This window comes from Neofelis nebulosa, chromosome 2 (genome assembly GCF_028018385.1).
Source record: "Neofelis nebulosa isolate mNeoNeb1 chromosome 2, mNeoNeb1.pri, whole genome shotgun sequence".
In the NCBI taxonomy this organism is placed as follows: domain Eukaryota; kingdom Metazoa; phylum Chordata; class Mammalia; order Carnivora; family Felidae; genus Neofelis; species Neofelis nebulosa.
The window spans coordinates 186,532,536-186,550,915 of record NC_080783.1 but is presented as its reverse complement, the minus strand read 5'-3'; the positions used below and the strand labels follow the sequence as shown (position 1 = coordinate 186,550,915).

Here is an 18,380-nt window from a genome sequence, read left to right as displayed (position 1 = left end):
TTATACTTTTGTTGAAATTATTGATGGCTTAGCATTTAGTCCACAAAATGTGTCCAAAAAAAGGGAACTCAGAGGCTGCTGCATCTAGGTGAGATGGTACATGAAGATAAGTGATTCCTACAGATTCTGTTTTGGGGTCAGACCTACAAGGCTGACACTCAAAATGGCCTCAGGCTGCTTAACATTGGTCAGTCCAGTCATGTGATACAAGTGCAACTCCAACCACAAGGTAGGCATCATAGGCTGGATTCCCCAGAAAGTACAACCTCATGTTCACATGCAGATAGTTTACTTTAGGAGGTAATCCAAGGGACCAAAGTAGAGGACTAGTGAGAGGGAAACACAAAAGAAGGAAAGCTAATTCAAGAGGGCATACCTGAGTTGATCACAGCTATGGAAACTGGGGCTTGATCTTGTTGGAACCTTCTGAAGAGCTGTGAAAAACCACTTCAAAATTGTCTGCCCATATGCCAGAGGAGGGAGCATTTATCCTTCAACTCCCCTCTCCTTTTGGTCAAGGGTTGTCTCATGATGTGGTAAACCCTCACACTTCCCAGTGCACCAATATGAATGCCAGGTGGTTCTTTTTTTTTTTTTTTTTTTTTAAATTTTTAATATATGAAATTTATTGTCAAATTGGTTTCCATATAACACCCAGTGCTCATCCCAAAAGGTGCCCTCCTCAATACCCATCACCCACCCTCCCCTCCCTCCCACCCCCCATCAACCCTCAGTTTGTTCTCAGTTTTTAACAGTCTCTTATGCTTTGGCTCTCTCCCACACTAACCTCTTTTTTTTTTTTTCCTTCCCCTCCCCCATGGGTTTCTGTTAAGTTTCTCAGGATCCACATAAGAGTGAAACCATATGGTATCTGTCTTTCTCTGTATGGCTTATTTCACTTAGCATCACACTCTCCAGTTTCATCCACGTTGCTACAAAGGGCCATGTTTCATTCTTTCTCATTGCCACGTAGTATTCCATTGTGTATATAAACCACAATTTCTTTATCCATTCATCAGTTGATGGACATTTAGGCTCTTTCCATAATTTGAATGCCAGGTGGTTCTTACAGAACCTCTGAGACAGCAAGTAAGATATATGGAGAAGCCGAGATGAGGTGCTGTCACATGACATTTGTGTGAAGCTGGTTCCCTGCAATGGTGGCGTCAAAGGAGGGCCTAGAAGGTATGAAGAAAGTACAGGAGATAGCCAGTATGGTGAGTAAAACAGCTATTGGCTGGCCTTCAACACAGGATGTATTGTTGTCTTTTCCTGGTGGTTGACATCATCTACTGGCAGGAGCAAGGAGCTGAGATTAGAGTCCTAGGGGAACAACACATCTCTGTTCTTTATCTCTTGCTGAGCTCTTCCCCAAATTGGGAACCAAGTACATGCCTTCCCCTAATTACAAAGGCTGGTGATTTAAAACAGCTAAGGATAAACAGATACAAGCTCCTAGAAGAGTGGAGACAAAGCCTTGAATGTAGAAGACAGGATGACAAGTGTCTCAGTGAGGGGTTTGCCACAGGAATTGAGAGGAAGAAAGATTATCCATTGGGAAAAATGATGAGGATTCAAGCAAAAGGTGGCATTTGGGACAGTCCTTAAAAAAATAAATGGTGTTGGGGAGGCATGTTCTTGGGCTTCAGGATTCAGCAGTGTCCTCAAAGGGGCCTCTGCCTGGGTGAAAATTGGGAAAAGTGTAGCAGATCTTAGAGAAAATAGAGAATAATCCAAAGGGATAAAAAGAAACATAGATCGAAAAGTGACTCTTACTGTTGCCCCTGTGGGAATTAGATAGCCAGGAGGGTGTATTAGTTTCCTATTGCTTTTATAAAAATTACCACAAAATTAACAGCTTCAAACAATACAAATTTGTTATCTTATAGTTCTAGAGGTCAGAAGCTCAAAATGGGTCTCATTGAACTAAAATCAAGGTTATTGGCAGAGCTGTGTCCTTCTGGAGGCTCTAGGAGACAATCCATTTCCTTGCTTTTTTGGCGGCCAGAGGCAGTCCTCATTCCTTGACTCATGGCTCCGTTCTGCCTTCAAAGCCATCAATGGTAGATTGAATCCTTCTTGCATTGAATTACCCTAGCCATGGCTTCTGGTGTTACATCCTCTTCTCTGACTCTGATTCCTTTTCTGCCTTGTCTTCCACTCTTTAAAGACCCTTCTGATTGTATTGGGCCCACCTCAATAATCAGTCAGCTGATTAACAACCTTAATTCCCCTTTGCTATATAATATAACATAGTCACAGGTTCTGGAGATTAGGACACAGGTTTCTTTGAGGGGCTATTATTCTTCCAACAGAAGGGATAAGGGAATAAAAACTCTTTCCAGTCCTGTCCACGCTCTCTGAACATCCCAGCCTCCATTGTTGAGGGAGGTTTCAGCATTCACAGCTTTACTTTGGCCAGAGCCACCTGGTAGCACATCTTGCCTGCTGCAGTCTCTCAGAGGGGTTAACAGCAGTGACAATGTGTGTTGCCTTCTCAAAGAATGCCCTCTCCCCCATCTACCTACAAGGTTGGGACCCTGGGGCTTGGCAGCCATGTTGATCTGTCTTGACTCTGACCCCTTAACCTCAGCTGATTGGACTCAAGTTGGGCCAGTCAGATTCTCTCTCCCAAAAAACTTGGACTTGGTTTTGGCCCTCTTGTCTCCACACATGCCATACTATCCCTCCAAGATGCCACTCTCCCCCACAGCTTCATTTCTATTACAGTGCCTCCCAAACCTATATCGCTAAATCAGACCAGTCTCTGAAGCTCCACAGGTGTCCATCCAGCTGACCCCTGGGCAGCTCCACTTGGATGTCTCACAGGCATCTCAAACTGTCTGATCCTTCACTTTGCTTACATCAGAGGCTGCTTTCTATTATCTTTTCCTGATGGGAACTAACACCCCAATGAAAACCTCTAGGTCCAGAGGTAAGGATTGTGTCCTGGATTTTTTTTTTTGGGGGGGGGGGGGCGTCTTCCACAGCATCTGACACAAAAACTCACACTTGGTAAACACTGATTATTCAGTGGGTTAAGTTTGGGCTACCTACTGAGATCAATTATAGGTCCATTTTAGTAAAGTCTGCAGGCAGATATTGTCAGGGTTGAATTACTTTGGGATTGGCAGATAATGTTTCGGACTTTTTTAGCTAAATCAATATACTAAAAATAAAGTTAACTCCTAGAGTTTCAGTTGCTTTCAGACATGATGTGATTTATCACAATTCCCACCCCTAAGGAGCAGAGGAAAGCCCCAGTGCTTAAGAAAGTCAAGAGGTGCCTTAAGGCTGAAAGCTTTATTTATCTATGGAGTTCTGGGACTCTCTGAATACACTGCCATTGTCTGCTCTTCCCATTAGAGACAAAAAAGTAATTAGCATAACTGAGTCCTTGCTGTTTGCTGGTTACTGACGTATGTCTATATCCCTGTTATAGGCTGAATTATGTGACCCAAAAATTCATATGTTGAAATCCTAATCCCCCATTACCTCAGAATATGACCATGTTTGGAAATAGGGCCTTCGAAGAAGTAAGTAAGGTAAAATGAAGTCCTATGACTTGGCCCTAATCCAATATTCCTGTTGTTCTAATAAGAAGAGGTTAGGACACAGACACATACAGTGGAAAGACTATGTGAAGACACCGGAAGAAGATGGCCATCAACAAGGAGAGAGGATTTAAAAGAAAGCAACCTCTTAGAAATCTTGATCTCAGACTTCTAGCCTCCAGAATTGTGAGAAAGTAAATTTCTGTTGTTTAAGCTACCTAGTCTGTGGTACAGGCCTATTTTAAATATATTGTGGGTGTAGTTCCAGACTACTGCAATAAAGTGAATATTCCAATATAGAGAGTCAAATGAATTTTTTGGTTTCCCACTGCATATAAAAGTATGTTTATACTATAATATAGTCTACTAAGTGAACAATAGCATTATGTCTAAAAAATTATATATATATATATATATATATATACCTTATTAAAAAATGCTAACCATCATCTGAGCTTTCAGTAAGTCTAATCACTGATCATATATCACTATAACAAATACAATAATAATTAAATTAAAGTTTGAAATATTATGAGAATTACCAAAATGTGACACAGAGACACAAAGTGAGCAAATGCTGTTGGAAAAATGGAGCCAATAGATTTGCCCAACACAAGGTTAACACAAACCTTCAATCTGTAAAGAACAGTATGTGCAAAGTACAATAAAGCAACATACAATAAATTAAGGTAGCCTGTATAGTACTTTTCATGGCAGCCTGAGCAAACTAATAAAGTTCTACTTAACCCTCCTACAAACCCTGCAAAGTAAGTTCATTAGCTCCATTTCATAGATAAGGAAACTGAGGCACAGGGAAGTGAAGTGCCTTTCCTGATCCTCCAGCCCATAAGTGACAGGGTAAGGATGGAAGCCCAGGTTTGCCTGATACACAGACCCTATTGCAACCAGTATCTTTTGTTGTAAAGGCTACAGGCCATTTGGAAATTTGACAGAAATGTGGTATGCTCCTGCTGACCTCCCCTCTCTCCCGACCTTTGTGGGTTGTTTTGATCTCTCCCTCCTCTGAGTACCTCCAGCCCAACCCAGGCATTGTCAATGACTCCCTGGCACAATTAGCTCCTCGGTTTCATTCAAATTATTTAGAAATTTTGTTTATATAATTCATTCATCTTAAAAAAATTTTTTAATGTTTTTATTTTTATTATTTTTTTTTAATTTTTTTTAACCTTTATTTATTTTTGAGACAGAGAGAGACAGAGCATAACGGGGGAGGGTCAGAGAGAGAGAGACACAGAATCTGAAACAGGCTCCAGGCTCTGAGCTGTAAGCAGAGCCCGACGCGGGGCTCGAACCCATGGACCACGAGATCACGACCTGAGCTGAAGTCAGATGCTTAACCGACTGAGCCACCCAGGCGCCCTGTTTTTATTTATTTTTGAGAGAGTGAGCAGGAGACGGGTAGGGGCAGAAAGAGGCGGAGACAGAGGATCTGAAGCAGGCTCTGTGCTGAGAGCAGAGAGTCCAAGTTGGGCTCAAACCCATGAACTGTGAGATCATGGCTTAAGCAGAAGTCAGATGCTCAGCCAGCTGCACCACCAGGAGCTCCAAATCACTTAGAAATTTTTGAGTGCTGTTGTGTAGATGCTCTTCCTTGAAACCCTCACATTTTAGGGCTTGTTTTACCCCAAGCTTCCCACCTAGAATTGGGGAGGGGGTCTCCACTACTTTTCACATCTAGAAAGCCAGGCAGAGAGCAGGACAATTGTACACGCAGAACAATGCACCAGTCTGACCCCACAGTGGTTCCCATTCATCATTTTATTTAATCCTCACAACAAACCTATGAGTTTGGCATTATTATCATCTTCATCTTACAGATGAGAAAACAGAGGCATCAGGCAGTTAAGAAACTTGCCTAATGCCCATAGGAGACTGAAGGGTCTGTGAAGACCTCCTTAGGAAAGTATACTTAAACTGAAGGAGGAGTAGAAAATGGAAAAACAGCATGTGCAAAGATCCTATGGCAGGAGAGAGCCTTTGTGTTTGAGGGGCTAAGGGAAGAACACTCGCAGAGTATGAGAGAACAAAATGAGGCAGGAACCAGGCTAAACAGGGCCTCCGAGGTCTCACTAAAGGTTTAAGTCTCTGTCACAAGAGCAACAGAAGCCATCATTAGGTTTTAACCAGGGGATAATGGGATCGGGATTGCAGTTTGAGAAAAACTTTCTGGGGCGTCTGGGTGGCTCAGTCAGTTAAGTGCCAACTTAGGCTCAGGTCATGATCTTGCAGTTCGGGCTGTGTACGGACAGTTTAGAGCCTGGAGCCTGCTTCGGATTCTGTGTCTCCCTCTCTCTCTGCCCTTCCCTCATTCATGCTCTTTCTCTCAAAAAAATTTTTAAAATAAATAAATAAAATTTTAAAAAAAGGAAAAGACCTTTTTTTTTTTTAATGTTTATTTGTTTGAGAAAGAGAGAGACAGAGCGTGATGGGGGAGGGGCAGAGAAAGAGGGAGACACAGAATCGGAAGCAGGCTCCAGGCTCTGAGCTGTTAGAACAGAGCCCGACATGAGGCTCGAACCCATGAACTCTGAGATCATGACCTGAACGGACGTCAGACGCTTAATTGACTGAGCCACCCAAGAGCCCCAAAAAGATCTTTCTGAGAGCAGTGCAGATAAAAAATGAGAGGGAGAATGAGATATAGGGAGACCATTAGGGTCCATGGCAGTAATCTAGGCAAGAGATGCTGGGAACACGGATTAGGACAATAGCAGTGGAGATAGGAGTGGAAGTGGAAGCAAGTAAATGCTTTTAAGAGCCATTTAAGAAGGAAAATTGACAGCATTTGGTGATGGATTGGGCATGGGGTGAGAGAAATTGAGGTCCCAGGTTTCTGACTGGTGCCACTAGCTGGGTGTTGCATAGTTTCTTCAGATAGGGGACACTGGACAAAGAGAAGGTGTGTGCAAAATTATGTGTTCAGACACATAATTTAACATAGGCATGTTAAACTTAAGGTAAGACATCCACATGGAACTATCAAATAAGTATGTAGATGCGAAGGTTTGAAGGTCAGAAGGGAAGTATGGACTAGAGATGGATATTGGGGAGTTGTATCCAGGGCCAACTAGGCACATTAGTTCCCCAATATTTCTAGAAACCCACACACAAAAAAATGCTTTACTCTTCTTTAAATCGGAAGTAAAAACAAACCTTTAAATCAAAGACGTCTTAGAGGCACCTGGGTGGCTCAGTCAGTTAAACGTCTGACTTGGGCTCATCATGATCTCTCAGTTCCTGGCTTTGAGCCCCACATCGGGCTCTGCACTATGTGGAACCTGCTTGGGATTCTCTTTCTCCCTCTCTCTCTGTCCCTCCCCCCCTCAAAATAAATAAACTTTAAAAGAGAGGTTTTAATGTACAATATTAATATACGCATCTTTATGCCAATGCAATCATAAAAAATAATTTATTTATTTATTTTTAATTTTTTTTCTTAATGTTTTTATTTATTTTTGAGACAGAGAGAGACAGAGCATGAGCAGGGAAGGGGCAGAGAGAGAGGGAGATACAGAATTGGAAGCAGGCTCCAGGCTCTGAGCCATCAGCACAGAGCCCAATGCGGGGCTCGAACTCACAGACTGTGAGATCATGACCTGAGCCGAAGTCGGATGCTCAACCGACTGAGCCACCCAGGCACCCCATAAAAAATAATTTAAAAAGAAATTGTTCTGTAGGAAGGGGACCACAAAAGCCATAATGCTTCCCTGGTTGTATCGCTAAGAATGCTTTCTGCTACAAATATCAGAAAGCTCACTCTAAATGGTATCAGCAGTGACAATATTTAAAATTTCCCTTGTTTGAGGAAGTTCAGCATTAGGGTGGCCTCTGGGGTTGGCAGACTGAGTGCTGTCAAGGACAAAGACTCCTTCCAGCTCTGCGCTCTGGCATCCCTGCCATTGGCTTCATCCTCAGCTGTTAATATGACTGCATTAGTTCCAGGCCACATCCAGACTTGACAATATTCCCAGGAAGAAGAGTCACTGTTGCTTTCAGTGGTTCTCTCCTAGGAGTGAGGAAACCTTTCCCAGAAGCCCCCCCAACAAATGTCCCCTTGGCCTCACTGGATAGGACCAGCGCATAGCCCCATTTCTAAGCTGATTATTACCAGCAAGAAGGATGGAATTAATATGATGGACTTACAGTAATCATCTGGGGTGGAACTGAAGTTAGGGAGTCAACCATAATGCCTTCCCTAGAAGTCTTCCTCCAGGAGGTGAGAATTGAAGCCAAAAGCATGGATGAACTCACCTAGGGAGAACGTTTGGAGGGAGAAGCACGAAGGACATAGGAGTTTCAGCATCACCAACATCTACTGAGGGCTAACATTGCAGATTGAGTCAGTTATGGGTCCTGCTACAGAGGGGCTTCCTGTCTGATGGAAGAGATGCACCAATGAACACAGTTATAAATGGACTGGAACTATAGTTGGAAGTCAGCACAGGGCCTGAGAGCAGACTGGGTTGGAGTCTCAGTGTGTATTAAATGTGTGTCCAGGCAGGTTTCTTTAGCTCTCTGCCTCAGTTTCCCCTCTGTAAAGTACCCTTTATATACTAAGTATCAAATAAATGCATCTTTTATTATTTCATTATCATTCACATTATACAATATTTAGGCAGTGGGAAGCCATTGGAAGGGAATTAACAGGCAAGTGTCCTATCAGATTGGTGTCTTGGTTAGATGGCTTGGGCAAGCTATGCTCTGTCCCTGCTCTGGGTTTCCTCTTCACTAGGTCACCATGAGCCACTCATTGAGTTTCCTTCCAGCTGCTCCCAAGGCTGAGCCCCTCCAGGCCCCAGCAGCATCTCCACAAAACCTCTGTGTTGGTTTTAGCAGCGTTCCTGTGCCTTGGAATCAGGATGAATTACTGTCCCTCCTTTCACCCCTGTCCGCTTGCATTGTTGCCACTCAAAGAAATTAATCAGGCTTATTAAGCATGACCTCCCTTTTGTAAGCCCTGCTCCCAGTCTGCCACTCTGTACCTGTCTGCTGCTCTCCTAGCTTGCTTCCAGTCAGAGAGGCCTCAGCTTCCCTTGGTCCTCTGATGGGAGCAGGGGCAGGCGGTCAGTGGCCACATCTTTTGTTGTTTGCAGAGACTGACGCACCGGACCGGATCGGACAAAGGCAGAATGCTCTGCTGTAGTGAGCGCAAGGCTCTTTGTTGCCATGGCTGTGGAAAAAATAGGAACAAAAAGGATAGATGTTTCATCCAAATATGCTAATAATTAACACTTAGCACCATAGATATAAAAAGCACTTAATACTAAATTACTATGATCATAATAGCTGTTCTTTATTCAGCCCTACTCCATATGGCATCATGGCTTGGTAGTTAAGTACACGTGAGCTGGAACCTGACTGCCTGGGTCCAAATCCTAGGTCTGCAATTTATCAGCTCTGGGACTTTGAGCAGGTTACTCAAGCTTCTCAAATCCCAGTTTTGCATATATAAAGCACAGACAATGAAAGTTACAACTCATGGGGCTAAATGAGTCCATACTATGCTTATAAAGCACTTAAACATGGCATGCCACATAATACATACTCAATGAATATCATACTTTTTAAGGCTTTATATACATTGCATAACAAATTTAGACCTCAAAACAAACTTGTGACATAGACATTATTATTATCCCTATTTATCAGTTGAGGAAATCAGGACTCAGAGAGGTTGTGTAACTTTCCCAAAGTCTCCCAGCAAGAACATAGCAGAACCCAATTCTGTTTGACTCTAAAGTCACGTGCTTTCCACTGCACCAAGTTACTGTCTTCCATGAGTGACTGGCAAGAGGCCCCACATCAGTGGGATGATACATTGTTGGTGACTGTTTCACAAAATCCTTCTCCCTTTAGTTAAATTGGAATATGTGAGGTATTTTTAGAATGTCGGACAAAAGAGTCCTGCATACAAGGACTAATTGCATAATTGATAGTTTCTCTCTTCCCCAGCCTGCCTTTATGCCCAGTATATGTGGCCCGGTTCTCTGGTAGAAGGTGGCAGGCCAGCTAGGGAAAAGCAGAGAGCCCAGCTCTGGGGAGGACTTCCTAAAGTTCCAGCTGTCTGATGACTTGACTGGCAGAGTGGAGCCATGGGCAGAACCTGGCCACAAGGCACCAAGCCATACCAGGTCCAGGGGCTGGGCAGATCTGGGGACAGATCTTGTACCCTAACAGTCTTTGGACATCACCAAGGAAATAAAGTGAAACTACATATCCCAAATCACCTTCTTGCCAGAGAAGTTTAAATTCTTTGTTTTTTAATGTAACGGAATCCAAAGTCTTATTAAACCTCCTGTACAGTAGACATTTGGCTGCCAGACCAATGCTCATCAGGGCCCTGACCACTGCCCAGCCCAGTTAGGCCTCTGCCCATACTGCTACTCAAACAAAGTCAGTCCTCTGCACATAATTCTACACAACAAACTCTTGTTTAGTATTCAAAAGCAGCTCAGGGGCACCTTGCTGGCTTAGTCGGTTGAGTGTCCAACTCTTGATTTCGGCTCAGGTCATCATCACAGGGTTGTGGGATCAAGCACCGCATCAGGCTCTGTACTGTGCATGGAGCCTGCTTGGGATTCTCTTTCTCTCTTCCTTTGCCTTTCTTCCCCCCCACCCACCCCCACCTCTAAAAACAATAAAAAAGCAGCTCAATTCCTAAATAAATCCCTAGGCAAAAATAAAGCTCAGCCTTACAATATCTCTAGGAAAGAGAAGCAACTGGCTGTATCATTAATTGCAACCATTCACTGAGCCCACACTTTGGGCAAGGCACAGTGCTTAGCATAACACTTCTCACAGATTCCACCCATCCTCCTACCCCTCACCTGTCCCTCTAGTTTATGGCTAGCCTCTGATGGCTCCTCCCCGTGCATCTCCCATGTCTCGATGTCCATTTGCAATCAAATAAGAACTGGCTGGGTTCGTCCTGGACTCTGGAAAACATGACCTTGGCTCCTCAATGAGGACACAGTTTGGTGTTAAGACAACAGCCTGTGAAGGGGCCTCCCTGGAGATCCCCAGGCTATGTCCATACCTAGTTCAAGATGGCAGAGCCCACTTATGTGTGGACAGGCAAACTGTCTATGCTATGTGGACCCCCACATACACCTGACCACAGGCCTCTTCCTCAATCTCTTCTACCCACACCTGCCTCTTACCTCCTACTTACACCCCCCTGGACTCCCAAATGAAGACCAGAGCAGGAGGGAAATGGTGAGGCTATAGATTCATTAAAAATAGCAGGAGCTCTGTAGTCAGATAGACATAAGTTTAAATTTCACTATTTTTCTAAATAGCTGTGTGACTTAGGCTGGTCACTTAACCTCTCTGAGTCTCATTTTCTCATCTCCAAAAGAGGAATTATCTTCTGTACTCTTAATATTTCTATGAGGATTAGAAACAATATATATGGGTTATGCCCAGTGGCATTCAACCAATGGTAGCATTGTCAGACATAGGTGTGTCCTTTATGCTCATTTAAAGTATATATACATTCGGTCCCTAAATTCTTACAACCACCAGGCTGCAAGGTCAGCACACCAGTGGTGTTACTGTGATGAGCTTGGCTGGGTTATAGCTAAGCTCTCCTGCAAGACCTGGACCTTAGTCTCATGCAGATATGAACATTTTGGCCCCTCTTCCCTGGTTTGGCTGGGATTGTCCCAGTTTTAACACTGAAATTTCCACTACCTGGGAGCACTGGAAGTTCAGTCTTGGGAAAACAGGAATGGTTGGTCACCCTATCAAGGCAGCTGACCCAGAGCAGATGGAGAAGGTGTCAGACCTGAGAGAAGAAGCTGGGCTTCCAATAACCTTTCCCAGCTGGATGGACCAGCCAGGCCCTGTACCTACTCAGCCCCTCATTCCTGGTTCCCAGAGAAGTCCTGGTTAAGCAGAGGTCAAGGGTGACACCTAGAGGTTATGTTAAAAACTGCAGTATGGGAGAGCCTGGGTGGCTCAGTCAGTTAAGGACTGACTGTCTCTTGATTCCTGCTCAGGTCCCAAGCTCATGATTTGTGAGTTTGAGCCCTACATCCAGCGCTGTGCTGACAGTGCAGAGCCTGCTTGGGATTCTCTCTCTCTTTGCTCTCTCTCTTCCCCTCTCACGCACTCTCTCAAAACAAATAAATAAACTTAAAAAAAAAAAACAAACCCTGTAGTCTGATAATCACCCATCAGCCCCTTGAGGCCTTAGTTTGTTCATTTATAAATATTGAGGCACTGGACATAAGTCTTGGGGGTCTTGGAAGACATCCTCAAACAAGTTAAATTTAAGCTGATATCTACTGATTGATAAGTTGTTAGCCAGGTACAAGGCAGGTGGGAAAGAAAATATTCTAGGCAGGAAGGAACAACAAAGACAAAGCTCTGAGTGGGAAGAAGCATGACACTTTCAAGAAACTACAGTATGGAGGAGGGGGTAGTGGTGACAACAAAAGTTGGAAAGGTTGTCAGGGGTTAATCAGCTAGGGGAAATTTTTTTGTCTTTACCCCAAGTGCAAGCAGAACTTAGTGAAAGTTTTTAAGCAGGACAGTAACATAATCAGATCTACATTTTTCAATGCTAACTCTGGCTACCGGGTGGAGACTGGTTAGGACAGTAGTAAACCTAAAGCCAGGGAGGCAATTAGTAGTGTCCAGGTGGTGTGGCAACAGTGAGACCTTGCACTTGGGTGGTACAGGGGTATGAAGAGGGAGGTGATGGTTGGAGAAATGTTATGGAAATAGAATGGGCAGGGATATGGTGATTGACTAGAGGTGAGGAGAAATGATGTAGTTTCTGAATAGGACCACTGGAAAGCAATGGGACAGCTGCTGAGATGGGAGCATAAGAAGGAGGACAGTGTTGGGCATGTTGAATCCAAATCAAGCCAGCAAATAAGCAGTTGAAGAAAGATTAGGAAGGGAGACATAAATGTGGGGATCATCTGGAAGGAGATGGTAACCAAAGCCCTAAGGAGCACCAACATTTAAAAATGAGCATAGGAGAGATAATGAGACCAAAGGAAAACCAGGTGAGTATGATGTTATAAAAGCCAGGGCAAGAGTATTTCAGAAAGAAGACAGGGGTCAGGTCAACTGCAATAAAATATTTCTGAGAGGCAGTAAGATGAGATCTGAAAATTGTCCATGGGACAACTGAAGATCATTGGTGACCTTAGATCCTTTTAAGGTGGAATGATGGACAGAAAGACAAATAGTATATGATTTCACTTATATGAAGCTCCTACTAGAGTGGTCAAAAGTAGACTAGTGGTTCCAGGGGTTGGAGGCAGGGGAGAGTGGGGAGTTATTTACTGGGGACAGAGTTTCAGTTGGGGAATAGGTTAAGAGTTCCGCAGATAGATGATAGTGATGGCTGTGTTGCAGGACTTTTTACTTTCAATACCCTGGGTTCGTGGTCTCACCCCTTCGAAGAATGAAGAGGTGGACACAAAATGAGCAGCAGGCAAAAGTTTATTAGAGTATAAGACCAAAAAAGAAGAATAGTATGAAAGCTCTCTTTACAGAGAGAGGACATTCAAAAGTGAATGCCAGAGATGATAGGCAAGGGCCTTTATTTTATAAGGTTCTGGTCAGCACCCCCTTCCCTTCCCTCTTGTTCCTTCTCAGATTCTACCTTTATTGGCTAGGTAACTCTAAAGGCCTAGTCATTCCTTTTTGATCAGCTCATTTCCATTGTATGAGGTGTGGTCTTAGGCCATACCATCTACTACTTCTTTTAAGTCAGGTCTTTTGTCAAATTCCTAAGGGAAACCTGAGGGGGAGGTAATATCTGTTACATTCTTAAGAGGAACCTTATGCCTGAGAGGGTTTGCTGTGGTCAGACACTCCCAGCATTGTTCCAAAGTATGTTCTTTTCTCTTTTCTCCTCAGGTCCTAATCTTTCCCTCTCTGCCTACTGATTGCTAAGGTTTCCTATCATAGCTGCACAGTATGAATGTACTTTTTTTTTTTTAAGATTTAATTTGTAGCTAATCTCTACACCCAGTGTGGGGCTTGAACCCACAATCAGCAGATCAAGAGTCTCCTGTTCCACCGAGTGAGCCAGTCAGGTGCTCCACAATATGAATGTACTTAATACCACAAACTGTACACTTAAAAATAGTTAACACAGTAAATATTACCATGTTATGTGTATTTTACTACATACATACACACATACATACATACATACATACACAAAATTCACCTTCTCTGTAAGGTCTGCCAGGTCACCCCTTCTAAAAAGACAAGCACTCCGCAGACTGGAAGAGAAGTGGAATCAGGTAGAGGCAGGGCGAGAAAGGCGGGAACTTCCGGGCCCGCCTCCTCCAGGGGAAGGGGCTTGAGATAGGCGGGTTAAGCTGAGACCAAGGGTGACACCTAGAGGTCACGTTAAAACCAAGAGCTGATAGTCACCCACGTGGCCCTAGAGTGGAGGGGAATGGAGGGGTGGGACCAGAGACGCGCGAGTTCAAGTACCCACCTTTTTAGGCTGGGAGAGAAGAGACAGGACAGGGTGGGGGTCAGGATTTTTAAGGAAGAGAGTGCACCTCCTCTAGCCCCGGGGCTTAAGCTGACTGACAGCTGCAGGAGGGGCGTGGCTCCACCGGTTTGGCTCCAGGTCCAGCCCCCACCTCCACCTACGCTGCCCTGGCCACTGTGGAAGGCAGATGTGGCAGAAGGCCTCCTGCAGCGCCATCGCCTCACCCCTTTAGACCTGCGTGCTCTCCAGAGCCCACCCCTGGCATGCTTATCCCCAGGAGAAAGACAACGGCGGCCAGGCACGGAGGACCCATCAGGCGAAAGTTCCGCAGGGACTGCTAGGAAACAGGAGTCCTACGTTGGTCAAGGCTCAGATGCCAACAGGGCTGCAAGAATTGGAGTCTGGCCTGGAGGGAGACCAACATCAATGACCACCTGTACCCCACCGCGCTGGCTTCCTAAGCGCTGAATCTGTGCCCAGGGCCAAGGTCAAGCACAGTGCCCTTGCAAGGCAACTGTGCCCTAACCAAGATCACCCTTTCTTTAAAACAGCCCCACTTGGCCTTCAGAAATCTACCCTCTCCCTCAAGAGCAAATGGGAAGTGATGGGTCAGGGGTCCTCTTTCTGCTCTGTCTGTCCACACATAGAGTCCTTGAGAGGAAACCCCTTTGGCTGGACCAAAGGCCTGGAGGCACTAGAGCTGCTCACCTGGGGTCCTGACCATGATAGTCTATTCTCTCTTGGGGCCCTGACCATGATAGTGGGGGCAAAAGATAGCCTATTCTGCCCCAGCTCTCACGGAGCACTATTCCCAGGGACCTTCCCCCAGAATCCATACCAAAGCCAGGACCTTCATAGTGCCTTCCCAGTGCTCAAGCCTAGGGAGAGAGGAGTAGTCCTAATGTGGCTGTTATTCTGAGACCTACTGCAGCCCCCTCTCCTTGTGACATGTGTCCCTACCCAACCCACTTTGTTTGCCCTGCTCCCACATAACAGACCCAGGCTCACAGGTTAAATCCTAGATCCTTTGTCAGGCTGCAGCATATTCTACCTTATTTAATCACAACAACCCTATGAAGTAGGTACTATTATTATTCCCATTTTTACAGAGGAGAAAACTAAGGCTCAGAGAAGGTTAGCAACTTGCCCCAAGTCATACAACTACTAAATATTGGAGGTAGTTTTCAAGCCCAGGTCTGTCTGGCTTTTGGAACCCATGTTCTAAATTTACTAGTCCGCAGAATAACACCAAGTGCCTTTTACCACCACTGATCAGCTTCTGGGTACTGCCTTCCTGGCTGCAAGCCTGAACACCCTGCCAGACCTCTTTTTCTCAGCCCTGTCCCTCCATCACAGCCTTCTTCCTCTTGCCAATGAAACTCAATGGTATTACATCAGGCTCCCTGACAATCTCCTTTGCAATGCTTTGAACCATAGTATCCATACCAAATGTCTCCCCAATTTTATGCTCTATTGCTCCTCTAAGGGTTTGGCTCATGTTCCTCACTGATTTGACTTTTTCTTTTCTTTTCTCTCTTTCTTTCTTCATATTTTAGGTTCTACATCCAATGTGGGGCTTGAACTCACGACCCCAAGATCAAGAGCCACATGCTATACTGACTGAGCCAGCCAGGTGCCCCTCCTCACTGACCTTTTGCTTATCTTTACCCTTCTTGGAGTGCCCTTCCCAAACCCTCCAAGAGCCACTAGCTCAATTCAGGGTCTCACACAATTCTCACACAATTCTCACAAATCTCACACAATTCTGGGTCTTAAGGCCGGAAACACTCACAGAAAACTTCTCTGGCCCAGTACCCAGTCAGGAAGGTGCAAAGAGCAAGGAGGGCTTGAGTTCTAGTCCAAATAGGGTCAGGACCTGGAGAAAGGACACCAGTGCTGCTGTTTCTTTCAGATCCTGAGCCACCAGATTTTTCTCCAAATCTTTCTTGCAACAGGGGATAAAAGATTGTTGAAAGAGAAGTGGGGCTGAAGAAAGAGATAGGTGCAGTTGAGAAATTATCAGAGAGAAAGAAGAGAGTTTTGTAGGAGCTATATAAATGACCTATCTTTGTACAACATGTTTCTCTGGACCAATTTGGGGAAGGTAAGAAAATCTGTAACTTAAAACATTTAATAGATTTTTTTAACGTTTTAAAGGAACATCAAAACTTAAAGGCAAAGTTCTCTAGGACTCTTTTTTTTTTTTTTTTTTTTAATGTGAGGCTTGAATTCATAACCCTGAGATCAGGACCTGGATGCTTAGCCGACTGAGCCACCCAGGTGCCCCCTCTAGAATTTTTAAGGTAAAACTGGTAGAAATGACACTGGTAAGAAATTCAGGGCTTCGGGAGGGGGTGGGGGGTGGTAGGGAGACGGAAGGATTCTGGCTTCTCCCCCAGCTAGGGCTTGTTCCCTTTGCTCTGGGTTTAAAGGATGAGAGAGCCCAGCGTCCAGCACCGAATGAAGGCAGCTATTGTGATCTCCGGGGGCGGAGAAGGGAGGCTCAGTGCCAAAGGGTGTGGCCCAGCCAGAGGCTCTGGGAAAGAGCAGCCTTGCGTCCCTACAGTACCCTCGGCGACTGCGTCTGGGCGGGAGGGGAAAAGTCTGCAGAGTCCCGGGCTCCGCCCCCTCCCTCCTGCTCCGCCCTAGCTCTGGCTCCACGTGGTTTTCACCAAGCGCAGCGCAGACCGGGTGGTCTCAAGGCAGACCCGGATTGCAGAGGGCGTGGCAGGGAGAGCCGCAAGCCCCTAAGGGGGTCGGGTCTGTGACTTCTCCCCGGAAAAGAGCGAGGAACGCGCTCTGCGGGAAAAGCTGGACTCCACAGGCTTCCGACGACAAGCCTGGGACGGAGAGTCCGGGAGTTCTCAAGGACAGGTGAACGGCCCCAGGAGAAGGACAGGCAGGGTCACCATCTGGACCGCCATGGCCGCGTCCGCCCGTCGTCTGTGCCACATCGCTTTCCACGTGCCCGCGGGGCAGCCCCTTGCCCAAGATCTGCAGCTTCTCTTCGGCTTCCAGCCCCTGGCGGTGCGGGAAGCAGACGGCTGGCGGCAGTTGGCCCTGCGCAGCGGCGACGCGGTCTTTTTGGTGAACGAGGGCGCTGGGCCCCAAGAGCCCCTGTATGGCCTGGACCCACGTCATGCTGTGCCCAGCGCCACCAACCTGTGTTTCGACGTGGTGGATACGGGCGCTGCCGCCCGGGCGTTGGTTGCGCGGGGCTGCAGCGTGCCGGTGCCCCCTGTTAGCGTGCGGGATTCTCAGGGCACCGCCACCTATGCCGTGGTCAGATCACCTGTGGGCAACCTCAGCCTGACTCTGCTGGAGCGCGCCGGCTTCGGAGGGCCTTTCCTGCCGGGCTTCAGGCCTGTGCCCTGTGCAACCCGCCCAGGCTGGGTCAGCCACGTGGACCACCTGACCCTGGCCTGCACCTGTGGCAGCTCCCCCACATTGATGCGCTGGTTCCACGACTGCCTAGACTTTCGCCACCTGCCACTGAGCCCAGGTGAGGATCCGGAGCTGGGCCTCGAGGTGACAGCAGGATCTGGGCCAGGGGGACTGAAGCTCACCGCCCTGCAGACCACACCAGGCTGCGCTGCCCCCACCCTTGTACTGGCTGAGTCCCTGCCAGGGGCTGCCAGTGGACAGGACCAGGTGGAGCAGTTCCTGGCCCGGCACAGGGGACCAGGACTGCAACACGTGGGGCTGTACACGCCGAACATAATAGAAGCCACTGAACGGGTAGCAGTGGCGGGGGGCCAGCTCCTGGCTCCTCCTGAGGCATACTACCAGCAGCCGGGCAAGGAAAGGCAAATCCTAGCTGCTGGGCATGAGCCTAGCCAGCTAGCCCGACAGGGGATCCTGCTAGATGGCGATGAAGGCAAGTTTCTGCTTCAAGTCTTCACCAAGTCTCTCTTTCCAGAGGACACCTTCTTCCTGGAGCTGATTCAGAGGCAGGGGGCGACAGGCTTTGGCCAGGGCAACATCCGGGCCCTGTGGCAGTCGGTGCAGGAGGAGCAAGCCTCCAGGAACCAAGAAACCTGAGAAGGGTTGGGGCTGGGTTCACCCTCCTGTCCTGGAGCACAGGGCCTGTTGCAAAGGAGAAACACCCATGGAGGCTTGGAGTGGAGAGGGCTTTGTCCCCAGGGCCATACCTGCCAGAACTTGAATCTCTCACTGGGGTGCCAAAGAGGTGGGATTTTATTTTTTCTTTTAAACTATGAAATGTTCTTAGTCTATAACTAATATATATGCAAGATATAAAGAATAAAGGAATTATATAATTAGGAAATAGAATATATCAATACTTTTGAACCTTCCTTGTGACCTCTGATCCC

The 18,380-nt window shown here is 46.3% G+C and overlaps 1 protein-coding gene and 1 long non-coding RNA gene across 4 annotated transcripts in view; one reads left to right on the top strand and one right to left on the bottom strand.

The window, feature by feature from the left end:
• The window catches only part of LOC131504824 (uncharacterized), a 39,254-nt gene extending 30,507 nt beyond the window's left edge, over positions 1–8,747 (bottom strand). For all 3 annotated transcript variants that reach the window (XR_009258159.1, XR_009258160.1, XR_009258161.1), the window contains exons 1-2: positions 8,558–8,747; positions 7,719–7,826 (exon numbers count right to left, since the gene is read on the bottom strand). This is a non-coding gene — a long non-coding RNA (uncharacterized LOC131504824). The remainder of the gene's footprint in view (positions 1–7,718; positions 7,827–8,557) is intronic.
• Positions 8,748–16,294: 7,547 nt separating this feature from the next.
• HPDL (4-hydroxyphenylpyruvate dioxygenase like) lies at positions 16,295–18,341 on the top strand. The gene has a single exon (XM_058717620.1). The coding sequence runs from the start codon at positions 16,969–16,971 to the stop codon at positions 18,085–18,087; it is 1,119 nt and encodes a 372-aa protein (XP_058573603.1). The 5' UTR covers positions 16,295–16,968; the 3' UTR covers positions 18,088–18,341.
• Positions 18,342–18,380: the final 39 nt, after the last annotated feature.